At 36.3% G+C, this 24,933-nt stretch overlaps 1 protein-coding gene across 1 annotated transcript in view; it reads right to left on the reverse strand.

Moving 5' to 3' along the window:
- Positions 1–24,933, reverse strand: part of FMN2 (formin 2) — a 152,097-nt gene that overhangs the window by 86,538 nt on the left and 40,626 nt on the right. Inside the window, exons 6-9 of the mRNA XM_062488953.1 lie at positions 15,648–16,888; positions 15,207–15,509; positions 14,040–14,184; positions 3,532–3,619 (exon numbers count right to left, since the gene is read on the reverse strand). Coding sequence (XP_062344937.1) covers positions 3,532–3,619; positions 14,040–14,184; positions 15,207–15,509; positions 15,648–16,888 — 1,777 coding nt within the window. The remainder of the gene's footprint in view (positions 1–3,531; positions 3,620–14,039; positions 14,185–15,206; positions 15,510–15,647; positions 16,889–24,933) is intronic.

A 24,933-nucleotide genomic window follows, 5' to 3' on the forward strand; every position in this document is an offset into this window, starting at 1 on the left:
GCCGACATCTTCATTTTAGTTTTTACCTTCTACTTTTATACATACACAGAAAAACTTTTTTGCTATTCTTACAGCACTTACAACCAGTCGTAAACATAGAGGAAGATACACTGTTGCTTTATAAATAAGGGGATTGGGAAAGGCGCTGACAAATTTAACTGCACCATGGCTGCAATTTCAAACAGTTGTTATATTTCAAGTGCTGACGGACACTTTGAACAAAGACAAATTATTTACAAACACGGTCCCTAAATGCAGGCACAGGCTTAACATGTAAATATATTTTAACATATAGGGGGTTCATCATAGGCTACTCTATGCAGTTACACCAGAATCTTACTGTATCCCTAATCTGAGCACAACTAGCATCTCTGAAATGTTAATAAACCCCCCCTCATCCCCCCCCAAAACATTAATGCTAAACCCCCAGTCTTTTCTCCAGGAAGAAAATCTGAACTGTAAAGGAAAAGGTAGTAAGAAGTGCTTGTTTGGCATTTCTCAAGTTTTGGCCTTACCGTGCAGCCAAAATACAGCAATATTTCCATTGGGAACATAACACTGGATAAAGAATATTTGCGGTATAGTGAAAACACAAAAGCAAGCAAAATACCTGGATAAAGTGTTTTGCATAGTTGATAGATGATTGCAAAAAGACCAGGCATCAGTAAGACCTTACATGAAATCAGAAAAACCACGAGTATTCGTTTTAGTGCTAATAACAGAGAAAGAAAGGGCACTGCAACTAACGAACCAACCTTTCTTAAACTTCTAGCCTTGTCTGCATAAAGTAGATGGGAGTTCTGTTAGCAATTAGAATTTACTAAAAAAAAAAAAATAAATCCCCAAAGCAACAAAAATTAACCTAGCAAACTTTGAAGCACTACTAGAAAGACACACTAGAGTTCAGACCAAATACGCTCTGATTATTACAACTAGTCCTTCCACACTGTAAAAATATTTTAAAAGCAGACAGGCTCTGGGCATTTGTCTTACTAAACCTATTTCCAAAGCTGGAAGCAGACAAATGCAATTCTACAAGCAGACACTTAACAACCATATAATAAAAGAAGTCTATTTAAGATGTATTACAATATACTGAGATCTTCTATTAAATGCCACATCTGATCAGATATGCAGACAATATTTCATCATTATTTTGTATCTTAAAAAGCAAATAAAACTACACCAAAAACACCAACCAAAGAACAAAATTTTACAAGACATTAAATACAACATTTGACAAGGTCTCAAGCTATTTTAAGGTCTTCATCTAAACATAATATGATTTAAGACTTGAAATCCTAAATTTATTGGTTGGATTAGTACCCAGTGTAATTGTTTTCGCTTCTGTTCATGTAGAACTTCAAAATTTTACAAAAGCACCAGAAAAATACAACACAGTAAGTAGCATGCAAAGCTAGAAAAAGAATATCACTCAGCACTGAAAGTTTCTATCTCCTTCAAGGTGCCTTTCTGAGACCAGTAGGAAAAAAAAAATTACATTCCTGTGATTTGCATGAACACTGCATCCCAAAAATATGCTTTATGTTTGATACAGGGAATATGTACAAGAAAGCTGTAAGTTGCCTAGTACCACATATTGTCAGGAGGGGATGGGGGAAGGTTTCATTGGACTACAGTCCTTATTTATGGAAAACAATTGCTTGTACTGTACTGAGATATGCGTAAGTTTGCAAGTGTACATCAAACATGAAAAAAAACTCAAGACCGCTACTAAAACCCTGGGTCAGGGGACAAAGAACATTAATCACATTTTTTACTATATTCATTGTCATGCAACTTAAATATTAATGTATAAAAATGCAAATACATCAACTGATTATTTTTATTAACGCAGGCAATCGAATTATTTGAATCGTTAGTACATCCTTGTTAGTACATTCAAATTGCAACAGAAAACCCTGTTATAACGCTAAAAAATATGGAAACCCTTTATTTTTAATAAGGCATTAACAACCTGTGTACATAAAAGCAAAATTAAATACTTGGGGTTGTGATTCTATAATTTCCGTATGGGCTCTATGATTAGATCACTCAGAGACCTCTGCATAGAGTGAATTATGACAGAAATACTTCTGGGCAATATCTCTAGTTTCCTTGTCCCCACCATGCAAATTTATTTCCTTCTCCTCCCCACATTTCCTCCATGCCTATTTTATGTTCTTAAAAAAACACCAAAATTTCTAGCACCAACAATTTTTACAAATTCCTCCACCGGAAAAAAAATTTTCTGGTGTTTGTTCAATCACATTTGCACAGCAAGGGAATAAAAGAACTATGAAATTCCCTTTTGCAAAGATTTTTGGTTTTAGAAAACAGCTATTGAAAGAGGAATATATGAAATCTGCACACAGCTCTTAGATGATCATGTGTGCTTAATATTGTAATAGGATAAAGGTTAAGAATAATATTGTTTGACCCCTTCAACTACTGACATTCATGCCATGTTATTGTTAGTGTTGCATGTTAAGCAAGCAAATTTTCAATGAACTTGTGTTGGCTTTACCACAGACACAGATGTTAGGCGGACTCCTTTTTTCATAAGGTTCTCATTATTAACTGAAACCAAGTTGAATATTTGACTGAAGGAAAGGACCATATCATTGTTTTCAGATTTTGCTCTATGACTTAACTGAACTACATCTGCCAGCTTTGGAAATACCAAGTACTTCTTGGCGCCAGTACTGGCGCCTTGCTCTATGACTACCATCTTAAGTGCTTCAGCTTGAGGAAGTCTAGTAACCATCAAAACAGTTTAGTAAAACCTTAAAACTGTGATTACGAGTTACGCACTAGCTGACAGAGTGCTCTCAAATTTGTTCTATTTATGAATAGTTTTGCAAAATAAGTAAATCATGGTAAACTGAATGCATGGTTGTAAATATGTAGCCTAGAAAGTTCACAAGATGTTTTTGTGATTTATGAAGTCTGTGTTATACTTGAAACCACATTTATTTAATAGATAGGCTGGCACTTCACAGGACAATTCAATCTGCTTCAAATCTATCCAAAGCCTTTGGGAAACATAAGGGATGCTCTGAATATAAATGCAATTCCACTTTTCACCTTTTTGCACTACTGTCTCTTAGCATAAATGTGAAAAGTATTACACTCTCCTAAAAGATCTCACTTTGTAAAAAATGCTGTTGAAGATGAAAGAATGCTACAGTTTGTGCTAACCCAAATATAGGAACTATTTTGTAAAACAAATAAATTGAACACTATAATTCACTTTTCTGGCTATATCCCAAGGTTATCTGAATTAAAATAAACAACACATCATTCTTTCCTTTCTCAAGAAGACCAAAAATCAAAATGTCTGTATTATATACCACTTATAGAGCTGATGCTGAAAGGGGAATATAAATGCCAGAACGAGCCATTTTCAGAAAATACAGTGTAAAAAAGGCCCCATAATAATTTATGTTATATATCAAAATATATAAGTATTTAGCATTTCCAGATAAATAATTATGTGATCTGAGAATAATCAATAGTTACTTCACTTACCATGCTGAATGTCCTTCATGTCTAAATGAAGGCTAGACATTAATATTCCAACAGCTTGAGATCTTTTGTTACTTAACAACTTGACAACCTGCCAAAAGAAACACAAGTATTGTTATATTATGCAGGATAATGTACGAGACATTTTGCATTACTAATGACATATTCAAGAAATAGTTCTTTGTAAGTCTATATGCATATCCAAAAATGAGCAAATTTAATATTCTTAAAGTTTGCTTCTACTGAATAAATCCATTACAAGTGTACGTAACTTTGTCACCTAGTTGAATTTAATCCTAAAAAGGTCACTATAAAGGTCGCCCTAGTCTTCCTTCTTTGTTAGAATGCACACTTCACACTGATGTTACTAAGCGTATGAAACGTTGTCAAATAAAAAAAAAAAAATCAAATTGTGTCTATCTTGGAATTGCTTTGATTTCCAAAACCACACAATGACTTCCATCTTTGATATAAGTTAAGGCTGTGAGAATTTGTATTTTATTTGAATGTTTGACGTAGTAGGCGCCAATATGAATTTTATTTTAAAATCAAAACAACCACGTACACATTGGGGTTGTCTTTGATCATTTTAAGGATTATAAAAGGTCACAAAGCTTTTTTTTATTTTCAAAATAGGAAAAAAATAACCAAAATCAAGCCATCAAAATGTCTTCCTTTAGGGGGTTAAAATCAGTGGTTAAAATAGACTTTCATACATGGTTTTGCAAGCATAAAAGCAGCATGCAATTCACTGACTATCTTACACAGGGCTCTAAGTTGTTTGAGTTCAACTTGATGTAAATTTTATATCATTGTTAGGAGAAACAAGTAATGCCAGAAAAGGACTCTTATCTGTAAAACAACATGATTCTAGATGAAATAATTTTCAATGCCGGGATTCAACTATTGCATAGAAGAAAAAGGTTAATTTTTACTCTACATAGGTTGCTGAGTTTTACACTGTACTAAATGCACTGACGGAAACCTTTGTGAGTCACTTGGAGGAAAAAGACAGACAATTAAAACTGTTAGTACATGTCAGGAAGTATATGCACATTTTTTTCAAGTCACACTGCTACCGTTGTAGTAACAAGAAGCTGTGTTATCTACAGACACACTGGCAAAATTATTTACAAGTTAATTAATAAAAAAGATATTAGAAAAAGCAGAATTAAGTTATCCAGAGTAAAGAATTTCATGATCCTATTCACATCTTAAAAAGTCAAAAAAGGGCCCATAAGATGCCCTGTGATTCACTGATTCATTGCCAACTTTGATTCACTTACATTTTCATATGCAGGTCTGTACACTGATGTTTGAACAGTAGAAAGAGAAGGAAAAGCCTGGCTCTGAACTCTGCCACTGGAACTACTTAGGAAAGGAAACTTGAGAAATTTACTGTACATACAGTATATGTTTTCTGAGGATGTGGTTGGCGGGCCAACTGTTACATCCCCCCCCCCTTCTTAAATCTTCATTAACATTGATTAGGAAGATATTTCATCCCCCTTTTCTAACAGATGTCAAACTAGCTGTAGTGGACTGCAAATACACCTATAGAAGCCCTGAAGATGAGGGACTAATGTCTATGTCTCAAACATGATCAGCCAGATCACTGTGTGGCCAACCAAAAGATCCTTGGTAATAACATGCTGTGAGAAGTAGCAGGATGTGGCTGGAGAAGGGGGCCTTAACTGGGGTAGGGCAGCAGTTTTCTGGGACAGAAATCCTTGTTCTGGCTCCTGGAGCTAAGCACAGCATGGTACAGTGCACATGCAGGAATGAGATTAAGAAAATGGATTGTTGACTAAAAGCCAACCCAGCAGAGGAGGATCAAGACACCAGAGACTGCCCGAAGCCCTTCAACACATCTCCAGAAAGGTCTAGAGGAATGAACTGTGCATGATTTGCATAAAAACAATAAGCTTATCTCCAGGGTGTGGAAAATTTATCTATAAATCGGTAGCCTCATGAAGCTCAGGTATACATGCTCCAGGACTCCAGAAATATCATTAGCTGGATAGACACTGGAGCAAGGACTGATGATCTTTCTCCCTCCCTCTTTCCAATTTTTCTCACTCACTCTACCTCTTTGTTCAAAACCCACAAATGCGTGCTTATGCTGGAAAATAAGGGAATAACATATCAATTTCCATGACAAGTGTATAATTTACTAGTAAAACTTTGTAAGCTTTTACAGACCTTCTGGCTTTTGTCATTCTGTTTTGACCATAAGAATCTGCACACCTATGTGTTACCTTTTCTTTTGGGGTGGGATGCCTCAACAGCAAAAATGCTGCTCATTAACTGAAAATTTTAACATTGGAAAACAAGTATGTCAGAATGATGTTCACAAGGTCAAAGACCTAAATTCAGGGCATGGCTACAGACATCACCTGTCAAAAAACAGCAAGAAATTCCTATGTACTTCTTTAACCCATTTAATATACTATTAGGAATTTAAAACTGAAGTCAAATGGACTGAAATAGGATAGCCTAGTCAGATTTTTCTGAATTCAAATGTAAAACTAACATAATTCAGAAAAATACAATTATGATAATCAGCACTAGTCTTCTAATAGGCTATAATCACTCTAAATATATATTTTTTTTAATGGAACAAAAATTTCATTCAAGCCTGGAACTGAGATAAACCTGGGTCAATATGAGATTTTCTTGTAAAGAAAAGCTGTTATCAATTTGTTTCTTTGCAGCTACAAAAGGATTACAAAATAAAGTAGATCTTGGGTAGCAAGGTATACATCAAACCTTTCTAACAATTAAGTTGCAATCTGTAATAGCAATCAACCAAGTATCTTCCACTGTATTAAAAAAAGTGTGTACAAAATGTCAAAAATAATAGAATTCCTTCATCTGATGTTACAAAACCATACTTGCAGGACAGGCAGAGCAACAAAAGAAACAATACCATATGTTACATAAAAAAGTTCAAAAACCTCACCCTCAAGTTGTGTGTTCCAACAACATTGAAAAGAGTGAATTTGGTTGATTTCAGCTCCTATCATTATTGCTCAAGTCTGAAACATCTTGTATTAATAGCATAACTAACTTGCTGGTGTCAGCATTTAGTGGGAGTCCTTTGTTGCCTTTATTTTGAACTAGAAAACGATCCCAAAGCTGGCAAATAAAGTGAATTAAAAAGCAAATGCAAAATTATTGCAAAAGTGCTATCAGAAACAACAATAATCACATGAAGTGGCAAGAGCTCATCTGAAATAAGCTTGTGTCTTTCCTGTCCCTCAGATTCTACAAAAATGGAGTAAAAATGGAACTGATGCAGGATAGTATGTTAACCAGGAGTAGAACAAAACAAAAGAAAATCAAGAGTAAAAAATTAAAAAAAAAAAAAAATTACAACTGCATTCAGGTGTGAACCTACCTAGAACCAACTTGACCTTTCCAAAGGAAGCCATACTACACTGTTCCCTCTTGGAGGCCCAAAGAATAGGGATGAGTTGGAGCCTGTTCTTGGGAATGTCCCACTTCTAGTTCATCACCCATGTACTATTATATTTGCTTCAAAATGTGAAATCAGTTTCTATCTTCCATCAGAATTCAAAAGCTCAGAGAGCTACTATAATCAGTCTTACAAATACAACAAGGGGATCAACACTAGAGAAAAAAGAAAAAAATTAATTAACTATGTTGTTTTCATGCAGGCTAGAACATGATCCCTGTCAGAGAGCAAGACCAGACTTAGTGACCTGGTAGATCCTTTCAAGCTGTGGCTTAAAAGTTAGCAGGAAAAAGAAGCTGCTTTTTCTGAAAGTGAGCTGATAGACAGGAGAATAATTAATTGCTGAGTGCCATATCTTGACAGTGATTAGAAGTAAAACAAAACAAAAAAAAAAAAAACAACACTGTCCACATGAAGAATAACAATCTTTGCTGCCAAAATTCTGAACCATGATGATCTCAAAAGGGTGACAAATAGCATGACTGTCAGGTGAATGGGTGCAAAACAGCAATAGATAAAGCAGTTTCACATAGCAGCTACCAAATTCCTCTGGTTTTATTTAAAATGTAGGGTTTATGTCAACTTCTATACTAATCTCTATTATGCAGTTCATTCTCATTTCAGCCAATTGCATTTATACTAGACTTTCCTCCAATAGAATGAATGTAACAATACAACACTAATTCAGAAAATATGAATATTAGCATAAATGCCTAGAGCAATTCCCACATTTAAAAGAAAAACAATAAAATAAATCAGCTGCATAGTCTGGGCCTACAGGCTACAGACAAGTGACGCCATTTAAAGGCAGAACAACAAAAGTTCGATAAATCCAATCTCTACAAGATCTAAAGCCTCAGACACAATACACAGCTCCTTTTTAGTCTGGATTCTGGAACTCTGCTTTAAACAAATTTTTAAAAAAATAAATAAAAAGGAAGCTAGAGATATTATCTGCAGCCTTAAGTCTAGGACAAACTTTCTAATTGTTGAGTAGTTCTCATTGTTGAGCAGTAAACAAACTACTTGCCAAATTTGTTCCTGATTGTTTAACACAAGCAAAAGCAGTCAAAGGGATATTTAGTGAAAGGTAATACAACACACATGTTTGATGAGAGCCCCGAAGCAAAAAATATGAAGATTCCTTTTCACCAGAATAATATTTAGTTAATGCAGGGAATTTTTCAACAATTCTTGCTTTCTGGTTCTGATTTTGAGAGTTTAGAAAAATTATCCCAAAGTTCTCACTGGTTAGGAAAAACTACTGTACATTACACAAAGTCACATGCAGGAAACCCCACTTTACAGAGAGCTATCGCTCATACATGCAACAGAGAAAAGGCAGAAACAACAAAGTTCCAAACATAACATTAAGAGACAGGATCAGGGCAGTAATGCAGTCACATTCTCACCAGGCATTGAGACAGCAAGTCTTTTCTCCAGATTCAAGTGTATTCCAAGTGTGAAACAGGCAATCACAGAAGTGGACCTATCATATCTTTTCCATGTATATCCTTCTTATAGGTATAACAGAATAATATACTGCTACAGGTGGGGCGTTTTATGCACGTTGTGGATTTTAGCAAACCTTTTGTTTGCTTTCATTTAAAGGTAAATTCAGAAGTAACTTCTGGCTAGTAATGGCAATTGTGAGAATAGAAACAGGGACTACTTCAAGTAGTGTGGTCACTTTGGTGTAATAGGAGATCAAAAACTTTTCCTTAATATCTACAAAAAACCTCCTAGACCCCCCGAAATTAACCCCCAATCCCAGCAGTCTAACAATATATCCATACTGATGGCACATAATTATTTAACTGAACTCACAGAGCATCAATAACAAAGCACAATTTTCAGTATCTCTCTGTCTCCTGTCCTAACAAAAATGGAAAATCCCCTCTGGAAATGAGCTAGTTTCTTTATCCATTGAAGAATTCCATAATCTATATCTTTCTCTTTCTCATATAATTTTAGATGCAGATTGTTGACATGTTATGCAAATTAGTGAAGTCAAGCAGCCATGTCTGAAACTTTATGCTTGAGGGTAGTGATGAAACATAATATTTACTTTTCATGCATTTTCTCTATTATCCTGTTGGGTTATTTCATAAATAAAGCTTCTACCAATATGGATGGGAAACAATTTGTGCCCTTTCATGCTGTTTTAACACTAAAATAACACTGTTTGAAATTAACATCTTAAAACTAATGTTGTTTTACTAAGAGATTAATGCGCCAGTTAATATTCATCATTGGTGACATTAAATGAAAAAATACTTACTTTGCTTAAATTCAGTTAGAAACTAGTTAAGTTAGATAAGCACTGTGTTCCTCAAAGGAGGCAGAGCAATAATAAAATGTCCTTTACTAAAAAACAAGAACCATATTCTAACTGTAAGGACTGGCATTTTATTTCCAGAAGTATTCTCTTCACACAGCTTCTTTATGACCAACTTAAAGTTCAAATATCCTGAAATCATAATGTAAACGGTTTCATTGATACATCTTTTGAGCACCTAAGTCTTTTGAAACCAAATTAAATTTTAGCAACCTGTTATTCATAATCTGGGGTCAAAACAGTGTTTAAATCTTAATGCAAAAAGATTCATAGTGGACTTTCCACATGAGAAAAATCTTTAACATTTTTTTCATTTATATGATAGATTATAGTAATGGTTTGTGATTGAAAAGTTCATTGCAGTTACTTCAATAATATTTTCCAAAAGTACAGTTAGAGGATTACCAGTAAAGTTTCTAAAATGACTGTTCAAAAGTTAGGAAAAAGTAACCTATGCAAGTCAGCTCAGTCCATTCTATATCCTTATTATGCTGACTGGTATCAAGGTTTTCTGGTTACGTACCATTTTTCCACTGAACCCATTCAATGTACAGTGGCCAATGTTTGCCGTGCAAGTATATTCAATATGTTGCATTTACCATCATTCTTGAGTATGTGGCCTTAATCATGAGACCATTTTCTTATTGCTTTACTAATTACTTGTATTTTAAGTGCTGCAACAACTGCTACAAAGCATTTTTTGACACAGGTAACAGGTTAATTTAATAAGTAATCATTATGGACTGTGCTCATTCCACACAGATGACATGAGCTATGGAGAGGGTTCTGTGAAAAAGACTACCCAGCCACATAATCAAAACTAGTATTGTAACTAAGTGGCACAGCTGAACAAGACACAAGAGTGAGTTTTACCCTCTGCTTGGGTCAGACTCCACAGGTTTGATGAGACTGACAATCTGGTTTAAAGGATCATCCAGGTCAAAATCACCCCAGTCTCACAAAAAGTTTGAGTGAAATTACATTTGACAGAATAAGAGGTGACACAGAACCACAGCTAATATGTTCTGTATTTTCAGCTGTCAGAACTCCTCAGTTATTCATTCTTTCCCAAGTTACTTTCCTAATCTTCCTTTGCCTCCTACCTCTTGGCTCCCATTTTCCAGATTACCACCAGTAAAAAATCAGAGAAAAATCTTCAGGATTATACCTGAAGCCCCTCCTAAGCAACAGGAACAGACCTATAACCTATAGAGTATCAAAATTCAAGACACCCTTTATACAAGTAGAAATATACATAGAATAAAATTTCTCCATAATTCAAGTCTATGAAACTATGCAGACATGAGCAAAACCAGACCTTGTTTCCCTTCTTAACATTGGCAAAATGAAGGAGACAGAAACTGGGGGGAAAATCCCAACCCAACAAAACTTGCAGTCTAAAGAGCTAAATTTTGGCAACATTTTAACAGGGACCTTTCTAATGAAAGTCAGACTACTTTAAGAGGTAGCAATGGCAGCCCCACCTACAATACAGGCTATAAAGGGCTTTCTTTGAAGATTTAGTAGGCATTCTCATTGAGTGAGCCTGCACACATTTACAGCAGCTGAGAATTTGATATATACACATTAACAGAGCAAAATAAATTACAGTTTTTACCATAGCACCAAATAAGAGGTGGTAAAAATAAAATCAGTTGCATTCACAAATAAATAATAATACTTCATTCTTTCTCTTTCTTTAAAGTTCCGGAATGGATTTTAATGCAGCCTTCATTCAATGCTAGCTATAATATTGATTTCTTAAAAAGCATTATAGATCTATATTGTATTATTTGCAGATGATCATACCGAGAAAACAATTGCAACCAATGGTTGGGTAGGATGAAATTAACTCATTCATTAACAAAAAAACCCCCAAACCAATCAATCCAGAGCAATAAGAAAAAAGTGCTCACTATTCAGAAATAATTATATCATGCATATGTATGTACATGCACAACAAACATATGCATACCCTCTCTGGCTTAGAGGATGAAAGCCCTGTGTGCAGAATAACAATGTACTTAAAAATCATTAATCTTTCACCCACTAAAACATCCCAAAACTATCAGATCTTTCTACAGATTAGCTAGAATTCTCCCTCCTGCCATGAGCAAAAATACATTTTTATTTCAGCTTGCAATAAAAAGAAGTTTTATTAAAATCATATGTTTATACAGAGTACCAAATACCTTATACATTTGAAAGTTATCTGTACATTTTTGCATGACTACTCTTTCCACTGTAACCAGTACTTTACATCCAATCCATCTAAGCAATGCATTCACTCAGCAGACCCTGCACATCAACACAAGAAACAAAACCAATTGCCAGACAAGAGTTTTTCCAGAAAGCAGCACAATGTGGGTGAGAGTCTTGGTTCTGTTCTGTACAGTGCTTCTTCATAGTTCAACAGGTGACAAAACACATCTGCTTTGCATAATGTGTCCCTGTAAAAATCACTATAGAAACACCATTTGTAAGATCTTTACAGCACCCAGAACTATCATAGAAGCCATGCAAGTCAGTAACCACTTAAAGTGTACTTGGTGCGCCCTGTAAAAAGCATACTTGTGGAATTAGAGCCCTGCTTTCCCCAAATAACTGCTTCTTCTCCTAAACATGGATAGACTTCATTATCCAAGTGTTTACTGCAGTATAAATCAAGAGAATTCTAAAAATGAAGTCCTGCATTCCAAATTGCTGAGAGGCTGTATGTGAAATATATTTGTGAAGCTGTTCTATTTCAATTGTTTTATGGCAGTACTCTAACTGGATTCTCACACATGTGCATTTAACTTTGACATCTGCAATAAATGATAGCTCTAACCATAGTTCTAATGAAAGCCTGTTTATCTGTTTAGTCAATCTTTTCTCCCCAGATACTACAATTCAATAGGCCAGACTTCTCTATTAGGCAATTTTTTTGTATTTTTGAGAGCAGTACGTTTGTTTGATTATCAGAGGAAAAGAAACAGAATTCTTTCCTATGAATTAGGTGGCCCACACGAATGTTTGTCCTAGCTAACAGCAACTGCTTGATTGCCTTAAACTACTGTGTGGAAATTTCTGTCAGAAAAAAAAAATGTTCTTTTTAAATAAGCTAAGTACAATCAGTCATTTTAATTTAGCTTTCACTACCTTTTTTTTAATTTACTGACAACATATTTAAATTTATGGTATTTCAAGAAAAAAAAACAACTTAGTATTAAAATCTATATCTAAGGTTTCTTCATAATCACTGTCTGTCTTTAAGCTCTCTGTATATTAGAGAAGTAAACAGTCATGCTTTCTACTCTGTTGAGAGATTTTCATCAAAATGACCAAATCTTATAATCCTACTAAATATGCAGGGACACATAGCATCACTTTTGCATTCCTTTTTTTTTACAACTATGATAGTAATTAAGCTAAGAATAACCATTAAAATGTGTTTTTCTAGAAGGAAGAAAGAGGAGCAAAGGTCTTGCACTTTGGAGATTTACTGCAGGACAGCAAGATAGCAACAGAACCTTTCATGTCCTCCCATCCCAGTTAGTACAGCCTAGCACAGCACAGTGGTACATGTGTTTGCACTATTCTTCCCATCCATCCAGAGACAGGTTTTATCCAACACCTTGGGATAAACATCCTAACTTCATTAGCAGTTCTGCTGCCTGCCACAAGTTGTCATCACAGTAAAGCACCTGGCCAAAATGTGTGTATGGGGGCAAGATCTCCAGAACCAGGAGGTGGAGAACTAATAGGTCCAATTCAGATATAAGGTCTAGTGAATTGAGATTTTAAAGGGTTCCACTGTGTATCCCATGTGGAATAAAGTCTTGTACAGCACTAACCTGCATGTCAAATGATGATGGAAAGAACTGCCTAGCTTTGAATTGAGTACAGGAACATGAAACCAAGATGAAACAAGAGCATTAACTGCTTTTTAGGAACTCAGAAAAGACCATCCCCCTCTCTGACCTGAAAGTTTAATTGAAAATTACTTAGCATACTACCACAATTTGATTTTTACATGGATACCAAGAAGATTACAGACAAATAGTCATATAAACATTCAGATTAAATTCTTTTACTCTGGGGTTTAAACTTCTACATTTTAAAGTATTCTTCCCATTTTTATTATATTGAACACCATTCTGTCTCAAGAAACCGGTTTGATTAATGTTGGATTTTTCCCAGTTGTGCTTGTCATTTATTGTCTGTATAAACTTCATATTCTTTATATACATAAACACAACACAAACTTGAAACCATTCTTATTGGTATAACACTAGGAATTAGATTCTGAAGCATAATTTTTCTCTGAAGTCATGGTACTTCATATGCAACTCATTATTTAATGTATAAAATTAATCAGAATAATATATATACATTACTCCTTGCACATCTGCAGTCAATTTCAAAGCATCATATATGCACCTAATTATTATAGTATTATTTTTGTTAAAGTGGATAAAGATATTTTTAAGAAAATGCATATTTGAAAAGTAATTTATGAAAAAAAAACTTCAGCCTTTAACATGCACAGCTTTGAAATCCATCCTACATTCTCTCCTTCTCTAATATTTCTATAGCGTGTATTTATATATAGTAAAAATACCACACCAGGCATAATTCATCTCAGCTGCATGCAAAATCTGTCTTTATGTAAAAAACAGCCTAGAAAAGATCTGAAATTAAATGAATACTCACTTGTTTAGTCTTTGTTTTTGTAATGGTGTCCGAAATGGGTTTCTTCCTCTCTTTAACAGCTGTTTTAGAAAACAGTTCTTCAAACTCATGATAATCTATGGAAGGCTCTTCAATTTTTTCCCACACAAGTGAAGCACTAGAATCTCTAAAGTTAAGCAAAAGACCTATGTAGGGCAATGTCAAACTAAATAAGGTCATAAATGGAGGAATTAAAAAAATAAAATAGCAGCAATTTAAAAGTTGTTGCCTAAATTCTACTAGCAGCATTTTGATAAGAACTACTTTTGATTCTTCCTCATACTGCTGGGTTTTCTTCTTTTTTCATATATGATACGGTCAGGCCTATTTATATTCACCCACTCTACATGCACAGGAAGAAAAATAGGCTGTATATAGGCTATAAAACATATAGACATGGACAGGAAGAGAAATAGTAATAGACAGTTATTTACAAACCACCTGTGTAACAGTGGCAAGAGCTTGAAAAGAAGGAATGAAATCATCATTAACTTAGAGCAGATGGGTTTTATAATTACTAGTCAGAGATATAAGGAAAATATTTATAAGGAAACTTTTTTCATGACCAGCAATAATATTTTACAAACAAAAACCCCCCAAAAAAACACCAACAGATGAAACCAAGTCATATCCAAGTAAGAGCTATCAGAATCGCTTTATGCAGATAAATTGCAGATTGAATCTGAGTCCGCTGAGTGTACTTCTAGGTCACTGAAGAAAGAGAAGGATTGGATACATTCAGCATACATTTCATCTAGAAGGAAGACACTACCAAAACTTGCAAGCTGCTCCAGAGAGAGACCAAAGCGACTTTGACATTAGAGTGGAATACAAATAGGACATTTTGAAAAACATTTCACAGAGAACTTGGTGCCACACCATCACCTCCGGATCTGATCCACATGTGATATGTAGCAGCCCCAAAGGACACTGAAAATGCTACCATCAAAGAGTTTCCATGTGTAAATTACATTTGCGCACTTTAAAGAAAACGGGCACCCTATTTACGTGTCCAACTACACATAAAATCCTATTTGCACCGATGTCCTCTCAAACATATACCCAGCAGGAAAGACTTTTGCTAATGACAAACAACAGTATGAAGACAGCCATAAAGCAAAACCATCACTCTACACAACTCTGACTTACCTTTTACTGTGGAGCTGAATTCTTGTCCAGTAAAGAGGCTTCATTGGCCGAGAAGGCTCTATCACATGTTTCCTGCTCCCTTTCTCCTGATTCATCCCCATTGCAAATAAACCAGATGGTAATGGAGGAGGAAGAAAACCACAGCCCTGTGGGACTGCTGGGTAGCTGCCACCTTGGATTGGTGCTGGAAGGAGTGGTGCACTTCCAGGCAATGGTGGTGGGGCTGGAGGAGGCATCCCCAACCCAGGCAAAGGAGGGGGTGGTGGAGGGACACCAGCACCAGGGAGAGGTGGTGGAGGGGGCACAGCCATACCAGGGAGAGGTGGTGGAGGGGGCACAGCCACACCAGGCAGAGGTGGTGGAGGGGGCACAGCCACACCAGGCAGAGGTGGTGGAGGGGGCACAGCCACACCAGGCAGAGGTGGTGGAGGAGGAGGGGGTGGAATGCCCACTCCAGGCAGAGGTGGGGGAGGAGGAGGGGGTGGAATGCCCACTCCAGGCAGAGGTGGGGGAGGAGGAGGGGGTGGAATGCCCACTCCAGGCAGAGGTGGGGGAGGAGGAGGGGGTGGAATGCCCCCTCCAGGCAGAGGTGGGGGAGGAGGAGGGGGTGGCAGTCCTGCTCCAGGAAGCGGTGGTGCTAGCGGTGGCAATCCCAGCCCAGGCAGAGGAGGAGGTGGAGGAGGCACACCAGCTCCAGGCAAAGGTGGTGGTGGAGGTGGAGGTGGGATACCCCAACCAGGCAGAGGAGATGGGACTCCTGCTCCAGGCAAAGGTGGTGGTAGAGGTGGTGGAGGGAGTCCAGGACATGGGAGGAGAGGAGCTGGAGGCAACATCGGGATCTCCCCACTTGGCAAATGTGGAGCAGGAGGGAGAGGTGACATCATGGTTCCTGGGAAAGAGTGGTCCAGATGTGTCACTGCTGAGGCAGCAGAAGGGAGTCCTGAGTCAGGTAGTGGTGGTGGCAGTGGTAATCCTGCCATAGACATGGGAGTAACAGAGGAATGGCCATGTGCTCCAGACAGTGGGGCAGCCTGTTCAGTCGCTGGCAGTGATGGGGGAATGCTACACGTGGGCTCTGGGGGCATGGAAGGGGGATGTTCACCACAAGTTACATGTACAGTACTTAGAGGCTGATGGGAAACTGACATTTCAGTCTCTCCTTCAGATGCAAGGGACAAATCAGCTTTGGGTCCTGGAAGAGGTGGCTGCGGTTTACTCTGTACTGACTGGCTTGCATCCAGTGGCACTGAGATTAGCTTCGGTGACAGAATTAAGGAGATTTCAGAACAAAATGTGGGCTGTAGTTCTAGAGCTGGCAATTTCTGAGTAGGCCCTTCACTTTTGCCCCCTTCTAAGTGCAGTGGTGGGGGTGGCTGTGGCAGTGCACTGGCTGAAGGCATTGTATGTGTTAAATAATCCTCTGTTGGTGACGTCTGTACAGATCTCGCCTGTGACACAGTCCTGGGTGCGGTCTCCTCTTCATTCCTTTGAAGAGTCACACTGTTGAGTTCCCCAGAGTCTGCGTGTGCGTGCTTATTTTCCTGGTCCCTCCCAGCAGTCTGCACCTCTGCGGCAGGAAACTGTTTCTCTAGTTCTGCAATTTTTGTCCTCAGATCCTCAATAGTTTGCTCAAGCTGTTGGATGACACTGGCACGCTCCTCAGATTTCACCTCAAAATCATCCTTTCAAAGAAAACAAATAATAAGCTCAAAAGAGGATAACATTCATCATCATATAAAAAATAAATTTAGATCAAGAATATTAGATCAAGAATACTAGTATTCCAGAGGTTAAAAAATAAGCCAATTAAGTCAAGGCTTTAAAAAGTGAGGAATCATTTTGGCTAGCTACGTTTTAAGAGGAAGATGACAATTTGAGAATATTACTTACTTCAGTATGACACTACCTTCATCAGTACAAGCATATTTTAGACTGTGATTACACTTGTTAAGAGCAAAAGTCAGTAGCTCCCCCTCCCTCCCTGCAAATACCCTGACAGAGGAGAAAACCAACCACTGAGCACAAGTACTGCAAAAGCATTTGCCTGCATGTGGATATGGTGGTGGGAGGGCTTAGCATGACTTGAATTCTCTTAATTGAAAAAAAATTTTAGTGTTTCTTTAAAGGGATGCACCATGAATAACAGACTCAACATAGTATTGACCCGCTGCATTTCAATATACACTTTAATGATACTACACAGATCAGGAATGCAGAACACTACAAATGCTATCTTTTGGAAAACAGCTAAATCTCAGAACAGAATAATTATGCTTTTCTCCAGCCAGTATGACTAGGGAAGAAAACAAGCAAGAAAGAGCTAAAGGAGAACTTTGATCCTACCCCAAATTTATAACTTGTTTGCCAAGTGACAGACAGTGATAAGAATGATTCCTGCCTAGAATAATTATTCTGTATTTGAAAGGTTTCACTTTTTTAATCTCTTTCTCTAAAGCATCTGACCCTGCTTTCTGTAGTCTGAGTAGAGGAACCATTAACCTTAAAGGCAGATTAATTCCTACATTTTTAAAGAAATACCTGTAACAAACTAAATTTAATAGATATGCACTTTCATTCAAACATGCCAATAGAAGCAATCTTATCCAAAAGTAGCCACTTGTGCTTATTCAGGATTGATGAACTAGAGAAAGACAACCTGACAACCAAACTCTTCTAATAAATAAATTATTTTCTAGCTGCATACATTTACTTTATAGTACTTTTGTTTTCTCTTTCAATTTAAGATATTAGCCAGCACTTCAAGTATTTATTTGAATTAAGTTGGTCACACAACAGGTTTCACAAGTGGTTACAGCAAAACTTTAGTGTCTTTTTTTTCCCCTTTACCAAATCATATGCTTCTCAGATGAGACCAATACTTGATAGACCAATTGCCTTGATTTGTTTCAGGAAAATGTTTCTCTCATCTCATGACACATGAAACTATTAAAAGTATTTTTTTTCTGGAAAAGAAAATTGTATTTTTTTTCTGGAAAAGAAAGTTATAACTTAATAATCCTGGGGATTATGAATAAAATATAATGTTCAATAATACCTTAAAAATGTTTCTGTACAGAATTAGTTTTCAGACATAAAATTTCAATTTCTTATTTATCTTAGAATTTCTTTGTTGACCTATAGCAATTCCAAAAGTAAACAAGTAACAGCATTTAAACCAATTATTGTTTTTGAAGTACCATTATCAAGAAACTTACAATCTCTTAGATTGTTTGAACTTTCTGGAACAGCCGTTTGAACCAAAGGTTATGTATTACAACTAGATCTCCCTGCCACAGGCTGACCAAAAATGTAAAACAGAGAAAGGAACATGAAAAAATGAATAGCCAAGCAATTAACACAGACATAATAGCAAACAGTATAATAAGAGGGAAAAAAGACTGAGAAAGACATTTCCATTACAAATTACTCATAATGCTTCAGTCCATTCAGTTTCCTTTAATAACTCAATACTTCATAGCAGCAACAGTTTTGTTGAAGAATTTCTTAATAAAGGAGGAATAAAATATTATTTATCCCTTTGTTTCATCTGCTCTTATCCCCCTACCAGTCATCACCTGCAAATACAATAAGGCCTATCAGTTCTTCAAAAGGTAACACTATCAAAGGAAATATGTTGCCAGGATTAATAAGGACACACACCAGTTTTCATCCAGGGTCAAATCCAGTTTCCCCAGACTGTAATTCTCCTAAGCTCCCATTTTACACTTTAGGAACGCTCCACAAGGGCTTTATAAGAGATACAGTAAATTCATTTCTACCATAAACAAACTGCAGCCAACAGGATTAAGCACAATATTCAATGGCTCTGACGAGATTTGCCTTAAACATGGCTGATCTCAGAACAGTTCAGTGTTTTAAACACTATTTTACTTGGGAGATTCGGTTCAACTTTTAACAAGAAAAAGAAGTAATTAGTGAGTACTGTAATTCTATGTTAGCTGCAGGAAAAACCTTAGAATTCACTGTTCTACAAGATAATTTACCCTGCAGATAATGAAATTTGTTTCAAGAGTAGAACTATTTTTATTTTTTTTTTAAATGAGCAATCCAGTGAGATGAATTGACAAGTCAGACAAGAAATGAAAATGAACTGATGAATTAAAGGGCCTGTTTAACCATGCCCTAAAAAGCAGTGTTTCTGCTATCCTTGAGATACAGCACTCCAAACAAGCTGGTGATTTCCTATCATGTTATAACTAAGAATCACCAACATATCCAGATTTTCATAGAAACAACAGCAGTATGAACAAACAAAACTTTGATATTAATGAAGAGATATTTATCCAGAGGATGCAGTATACTTAAATTTATTTGGTGTAAAAAACCAAGGAAACCAAAAGCAGGAAAAATTACTGCCCCATATTTATGTGTTTCAGTAATTATTTTAGACATTTTTCATTTAGATTTTTAAAGTGCCCTCAGAGCATTTTAATTAGATTTTTGCCTTTGTCCTCCTTTAAAGTCTATCTCTAGATTCGAAACGGCATATCAAATAAAAGTACGTTACAGAATGCTTCCACTAGCTTCAACAGAGAAGGAAATCAAAACTATATAAATCCAATCAGAAATGAAAATTCTACAATTTCCTTAGAGAATAAGCAAGAGAATACTGAATTTTTCACACATGTAAAAGATGATAAAAAGCTGTAGACAAAGACCAGAAGACTGAGATTAAAAAAACCCACATGTAATAAAAAGAAGTTTCATTTTCAATTCAGGGGACAATTCCACTGCAGAAACCTATGGGGTTTAAAAAAGATATGAGGAAACTCTCTCTTGCCTATAGTTCTTACCCAGGACCCAGGTACTGTGGAACAGTCTTCTTTCTGTAAAGAAAGAAAGAAAGAAAGGTGGAAGCTTAACCCTTGCTTTATCCTGGTGGCTTGAGTATGAAAGAGTGAGCAGGAAAAAACATTTCAGAGGTGTGTGGCTATAGAACAGTGCCCTGCATTTCTCAAACAGGCTGTACATGTTCCATGTGCAATGAGTTGGATGCTCAGTCTGGGACTGATATCTTTGGGTTGCATTGATAGGATTGTTTGTACACAGATCTGGAAATATTTGCTTTACTGGCTAAAGGTTGTACACTTGGATCTGCACATGTACATGACGTACAATTCATTCCAATCTTGTCAGGTTTTCCACATGTGCATTTCAGATGTCCAGCATGAGCTGATCTATATAGACAGAACATGTCCAGGATCTTTGAACACGTAAAAGATCAGATTGCAGCTACCTTCTGCTACAGAGTTGACAACCTAGTTTCTCAAATGAGTGACTGAAACCTATAGAGCCTTCCATAACTAAATTTCCAGATAGAAAAGACCCCACATTTGTAAAAGTTAACCCTAGTCGTCTATATGTATATATAGACATACAGGTATGTGTGTCTGCATATTTGTCTGTATCTTTCTATCTCAGCTTTCATTCACTCACATGCTTTATGAACAGTCAATGTATATTTTTTTTAATAAACATAATGACAGTTTTTACTGGTAATTCTGGCATATTTGAAAAATAAAGACAAATTACAGTTTTGTTTTAGAAGTTAATACCTTATACTATTACAAGTCAAGAAGTTGCATCAGCAGTTTGATAATTTTCAGCAAGGTGTCAGTGTCATGAAATTTCCTCTCTGGATAGAATTTGTATTTAGATGATAGGATTATATTTGCTTTGATGTCTATTTTTTGCTTGTTTGTTTGCCAAAAAACTTGAATTTTTAGTTTCTCCACATCACAATTCATGAATCAGTCTGTGCTGCTACCTAGTTGCAAGAACACAGAGGAAACAGAAGTATACAGTTAAACAGGATTAAGATGGCAAAATAAGGCCCCTCATGTCTTCTACTAGAGTAAGTGTCCCTGGGAACACTTAGTAGTACTAGCAGTGCACAGGAACTTGGAAGGATGCTCTGCCCAACTGCTCTATTAATAAACGCCTCTTTTCTACGCGAAGTGAAACATTTTTGAACGCGCACGCTCACCGAATGGCACAAAGTAGAGCCACAGTAAGAATTTAATTCAGTCAGAGAAATGTGATCTCTATTCAGGTTTCTCTCTTTAAAGCTGTCTCATTTTCAAAGCTACTTCTTGCAACTGCAGATCAACCTTAAGAAAAGGAGACACAACATTTAACAGGCATTTTTAGTGCTACAGAAATTGGCAAATGAGAAGTACTGGTGGAGACTTGATTCGCATTCAAATAACATACATCTAATTAATTCTCACATCTCAATCTCAAGGCCCATTGCAGCATTTTATTTTTACAGCAGTAGAAGCTGAGTCAAAAGTCAGCAAACTTGCCAATAGCATCGGGGAGAATTGCTGGAGTAGAATCAGTATTGGATACCAGTTTCTTCCTCAGACTACCTAATTAAATCTTTTTGAGAGAAGCCTTTTCTATTCTGAAGTTGCACATATGGCAACAAGGGATACATGTTTTCACAATAGTTCATTTTTCTTCCTACAACCACAATGAAACGATGCAGAGCCCCCCAGCATAGCAATGAACAAGCAAGCCCTGAAACAAAATCAATTCAGTGAATTGCCCTGCCTCAATTCCTAAAACTTAATTGGTGTGAGCTACTCACCCACTCTGTGACACATTGCAACTGATGGATTACACCAAGCTGCACTGCACTGGCAATGGGCTAGGTAGCTCTTCCTGTCTCTCAACAACCTAGTGGTTTTGTAATAGCCTATCATCTGTGACAAAAAAAAAACAAAAACCCAAACCACTACATGCAGAGATTAATAGTTATTGAAAGTCAAATAGTTCAAATAAACAAACAGAATCAACAGGGAACATACACCTTTGAAGAAAGATACATGCATTGCAAATGCTGACTTTGCTGACTAGGAAAGCTGGAAGTCAGAGGAAAAAAGAGCTTAGTTTCCTGAAGTTTCTGTTCCAGAAACAGAATTCCTTATCCCTGAGCTAAGCACATTTCAGAGGATAAGAGCTCAGTTCTTTACAGTACTCATTTTAATGAATAATCAACTTGAGATACATCAAAGATTGAAAGAGATTTCTCTTTTTAAGGTGTAACTCTTAACTTAGTTGGAAAATAACCTTAGGTTATCCCCAAGTTTTATTACGATAGAAACTTCAAAAGAATTTTCGTAGACTACAGGCAAGACATGGTAAAATAAAATCTCACAGAGCCACTGACCACCCTAGGAGATCCACAGGAGTCAAGTTTAATTACTCTAGTATTACATAGTATTACTTTAAACCTTCACAAATAACACTTGTGGAAGCTTAACCCCCACTTTATCCTGGTGTATCCTTGAGTGTGAAAGAGTGAGCTGGAAAACAATACACTGAGAGGTGTATGGCTATAGAACAACCCCCAGGATTTCTCAAACAGGCTGTGCATGTTCCACATGCAATGAACAATGTCCTGACTATCCAGGCTGAAAAACCAACCAAAAAGTCCCTCTCAAATCTTAAAGGTTTCTGTCCTGGCCTAGATGAAATTTAATTATCAGAGAGGTACGAAACAATGCAGCAATAAATAAGACTCTGAAAAGGGTTTACCAATCCACATATCTTAATTTAGCTCAGAAATTCATTTAACTGTTCCATCGTTCATCCAGTGTAAAACAAGTATGTAAATAAGACTGGGCATTGAAAGAAAAGTTGAATTTGATTAATTTCAATATAACCTCATGTTACATCTTTCTGGTGTCTTATTTATTGTGCTGTGAATTGCAAAGAGACTGCAAGTACAGATGCAAAGATAACTAGAACCTATCCACTTATGCCAGCAGTCCATAAGCAACAGGTACCTTAAAAGTCACAGACTTCCTTAAAAGTTGGGATAAAAACTATCTGGATTTATTTTCTCCTCCATATTAGATTGCTTACTGAAATGCCTAACACATGATGAATTGCTTCCTTTCTACTGTCACCTGTGTTTGTTCTAAAGTATTCAACTATGATACTAAAGTGTTTGGTTCGTTTTCCTGTGCATCCAGGCCAAGGCAACAATTCATCTCTCTGTCAAAACAAAATCTGGCATACCTTCAACATTACTGCACTGACATATAGAGAAAGGTGTTAAACTTTTTCACACCAGATCTTTCCCTGATTTTCAATTCCACTCGAAACTGACCAGCAACCTGGAAAGCAGTCACTGTACAAACTAATTCTATTATTTTTATGCTTTTTATATGCAACAGTTGTAAGCCTTTATGCTAGAAATAACAATATGGATTCTATGAGCCAAAATGTGAACATTAATGGTTTAAATTTGAAGGGCTTGGAATGCCTTTAATCTCTAGTAGGGAAGACCAAGAAAGTTAATGGTTTTCCAGATGAACTTTGCCACTTCCTGATAAGCAACTGTCCAGAGTATGATACTTCTACACAGTTCTTGCCCTTCTCATCCAAGAGTTCAGCCAGACCACAAAATGGGAGGTTCACATGCTGTTTTGTCTTAGGCCTCCAACAGGGAATAAGCAGCAAAATATATCCACAGTAAGAATAAATCTTTGTAGATATGCTGAACCACGAGCCTGCCACTCACAACAGAAAAGGTCTGATGAAATGGAATAAGAGCCTTCACAAATGTATCCACAAACATGCTGAGGGCGGGGGCCTGCAAGCCTTATCTTCTTTAACCCTTTAAATGTGTGAAAGCTATATTAAAAACAAAGCTGTATCACTGAGTGAAAGAACCTTAAAAAATTTAATTAAAATCAAGTAATCAAAAATGAACTTTAGGTATTGAGAAGTTAACTAAAGTCTTTCTGGTATCATGGACATTAGAAAAAAAAACAATTTGTATATTTAGAAAAAGTTGAATAATCATAAAGAGCAATTACACATTCTGGAATATGTGAGTTTTTATGAATAGTTTAGAGCTTGTTCTCTAAAAAATTAATACAAAGAAAAACAGGTATTCAAAACACAAAAAAAGGAAAAAAGTGATTTTATGGCTTTTATTTATACCAATTTAAGATGGAAAACGTAATAACTTTTGACCTAAATACAAGCAAAAGATAAACTGGTTACTCAGCCTTGTATCCAAAGAGTAAAAATTATTCTCAGCCTTACTTTTAAGTTCTCATTCAGGCTTGGTAGTATATAATAGTTTGGGGGTTTTTTTGTTGTTGTTTATAAATTATTTAGAATATTTACAAGTTAAATGAATACTTATTTTTGCTAAGAAAAGCATTTCTTATCTCCCTTCTACATTGAGGGTCCTGCGGAAAATATCAGGAACTACACCACTAAAAGGTAGCACCTGATATTTTGTACCAAGAGAAATATAAGAAGAGCTTGAAACTTTTCTCACTTTTAAATGAAGGAGGTCTCTCAAATAGCTTAAGTCCACTTGCCAAATGAAATGTCCTGCTAGGAAAGTCACAGGAAGTTTTCTTCTCACATACTGATACATACACATACACACACTCACACATGCTCTTCTTCAAATGGCTTTCTTGTATTTCATGTAATTTCTTCATCTGTTCTCTTTAATTTTTGTGGAATTCTTTTTTGGAAAGCTTGAAAAGTAAATACTATAGTACCAAAAATATTCTGCATAATCCAAGTATAGGATGTCACCACTGAACAAACAAAATCTGTTTTCACTGCACTCCAAAAGATGAGAAAATTTTCATATGTAAATAATAGAACTGACAGTACAAATAATATCTTGGTATAAGGAGTTTACAGATTTTCATCTGAAATAAGATTT

Source organism: Cinclus cinclus, chromosome 3 (assembly GCF_963662255.1).
Source record: "Cinclus cinclus chromosome 3, bCinCin1.1, whole genome shotgun sequence".
In the NCBI taxonomy this organism is placed as follows: Eukaryota; Metazoa; Chordata; class Aves; order Passeriformes; family Cinclidae; genus Cinclus; species Cinclus cinclus.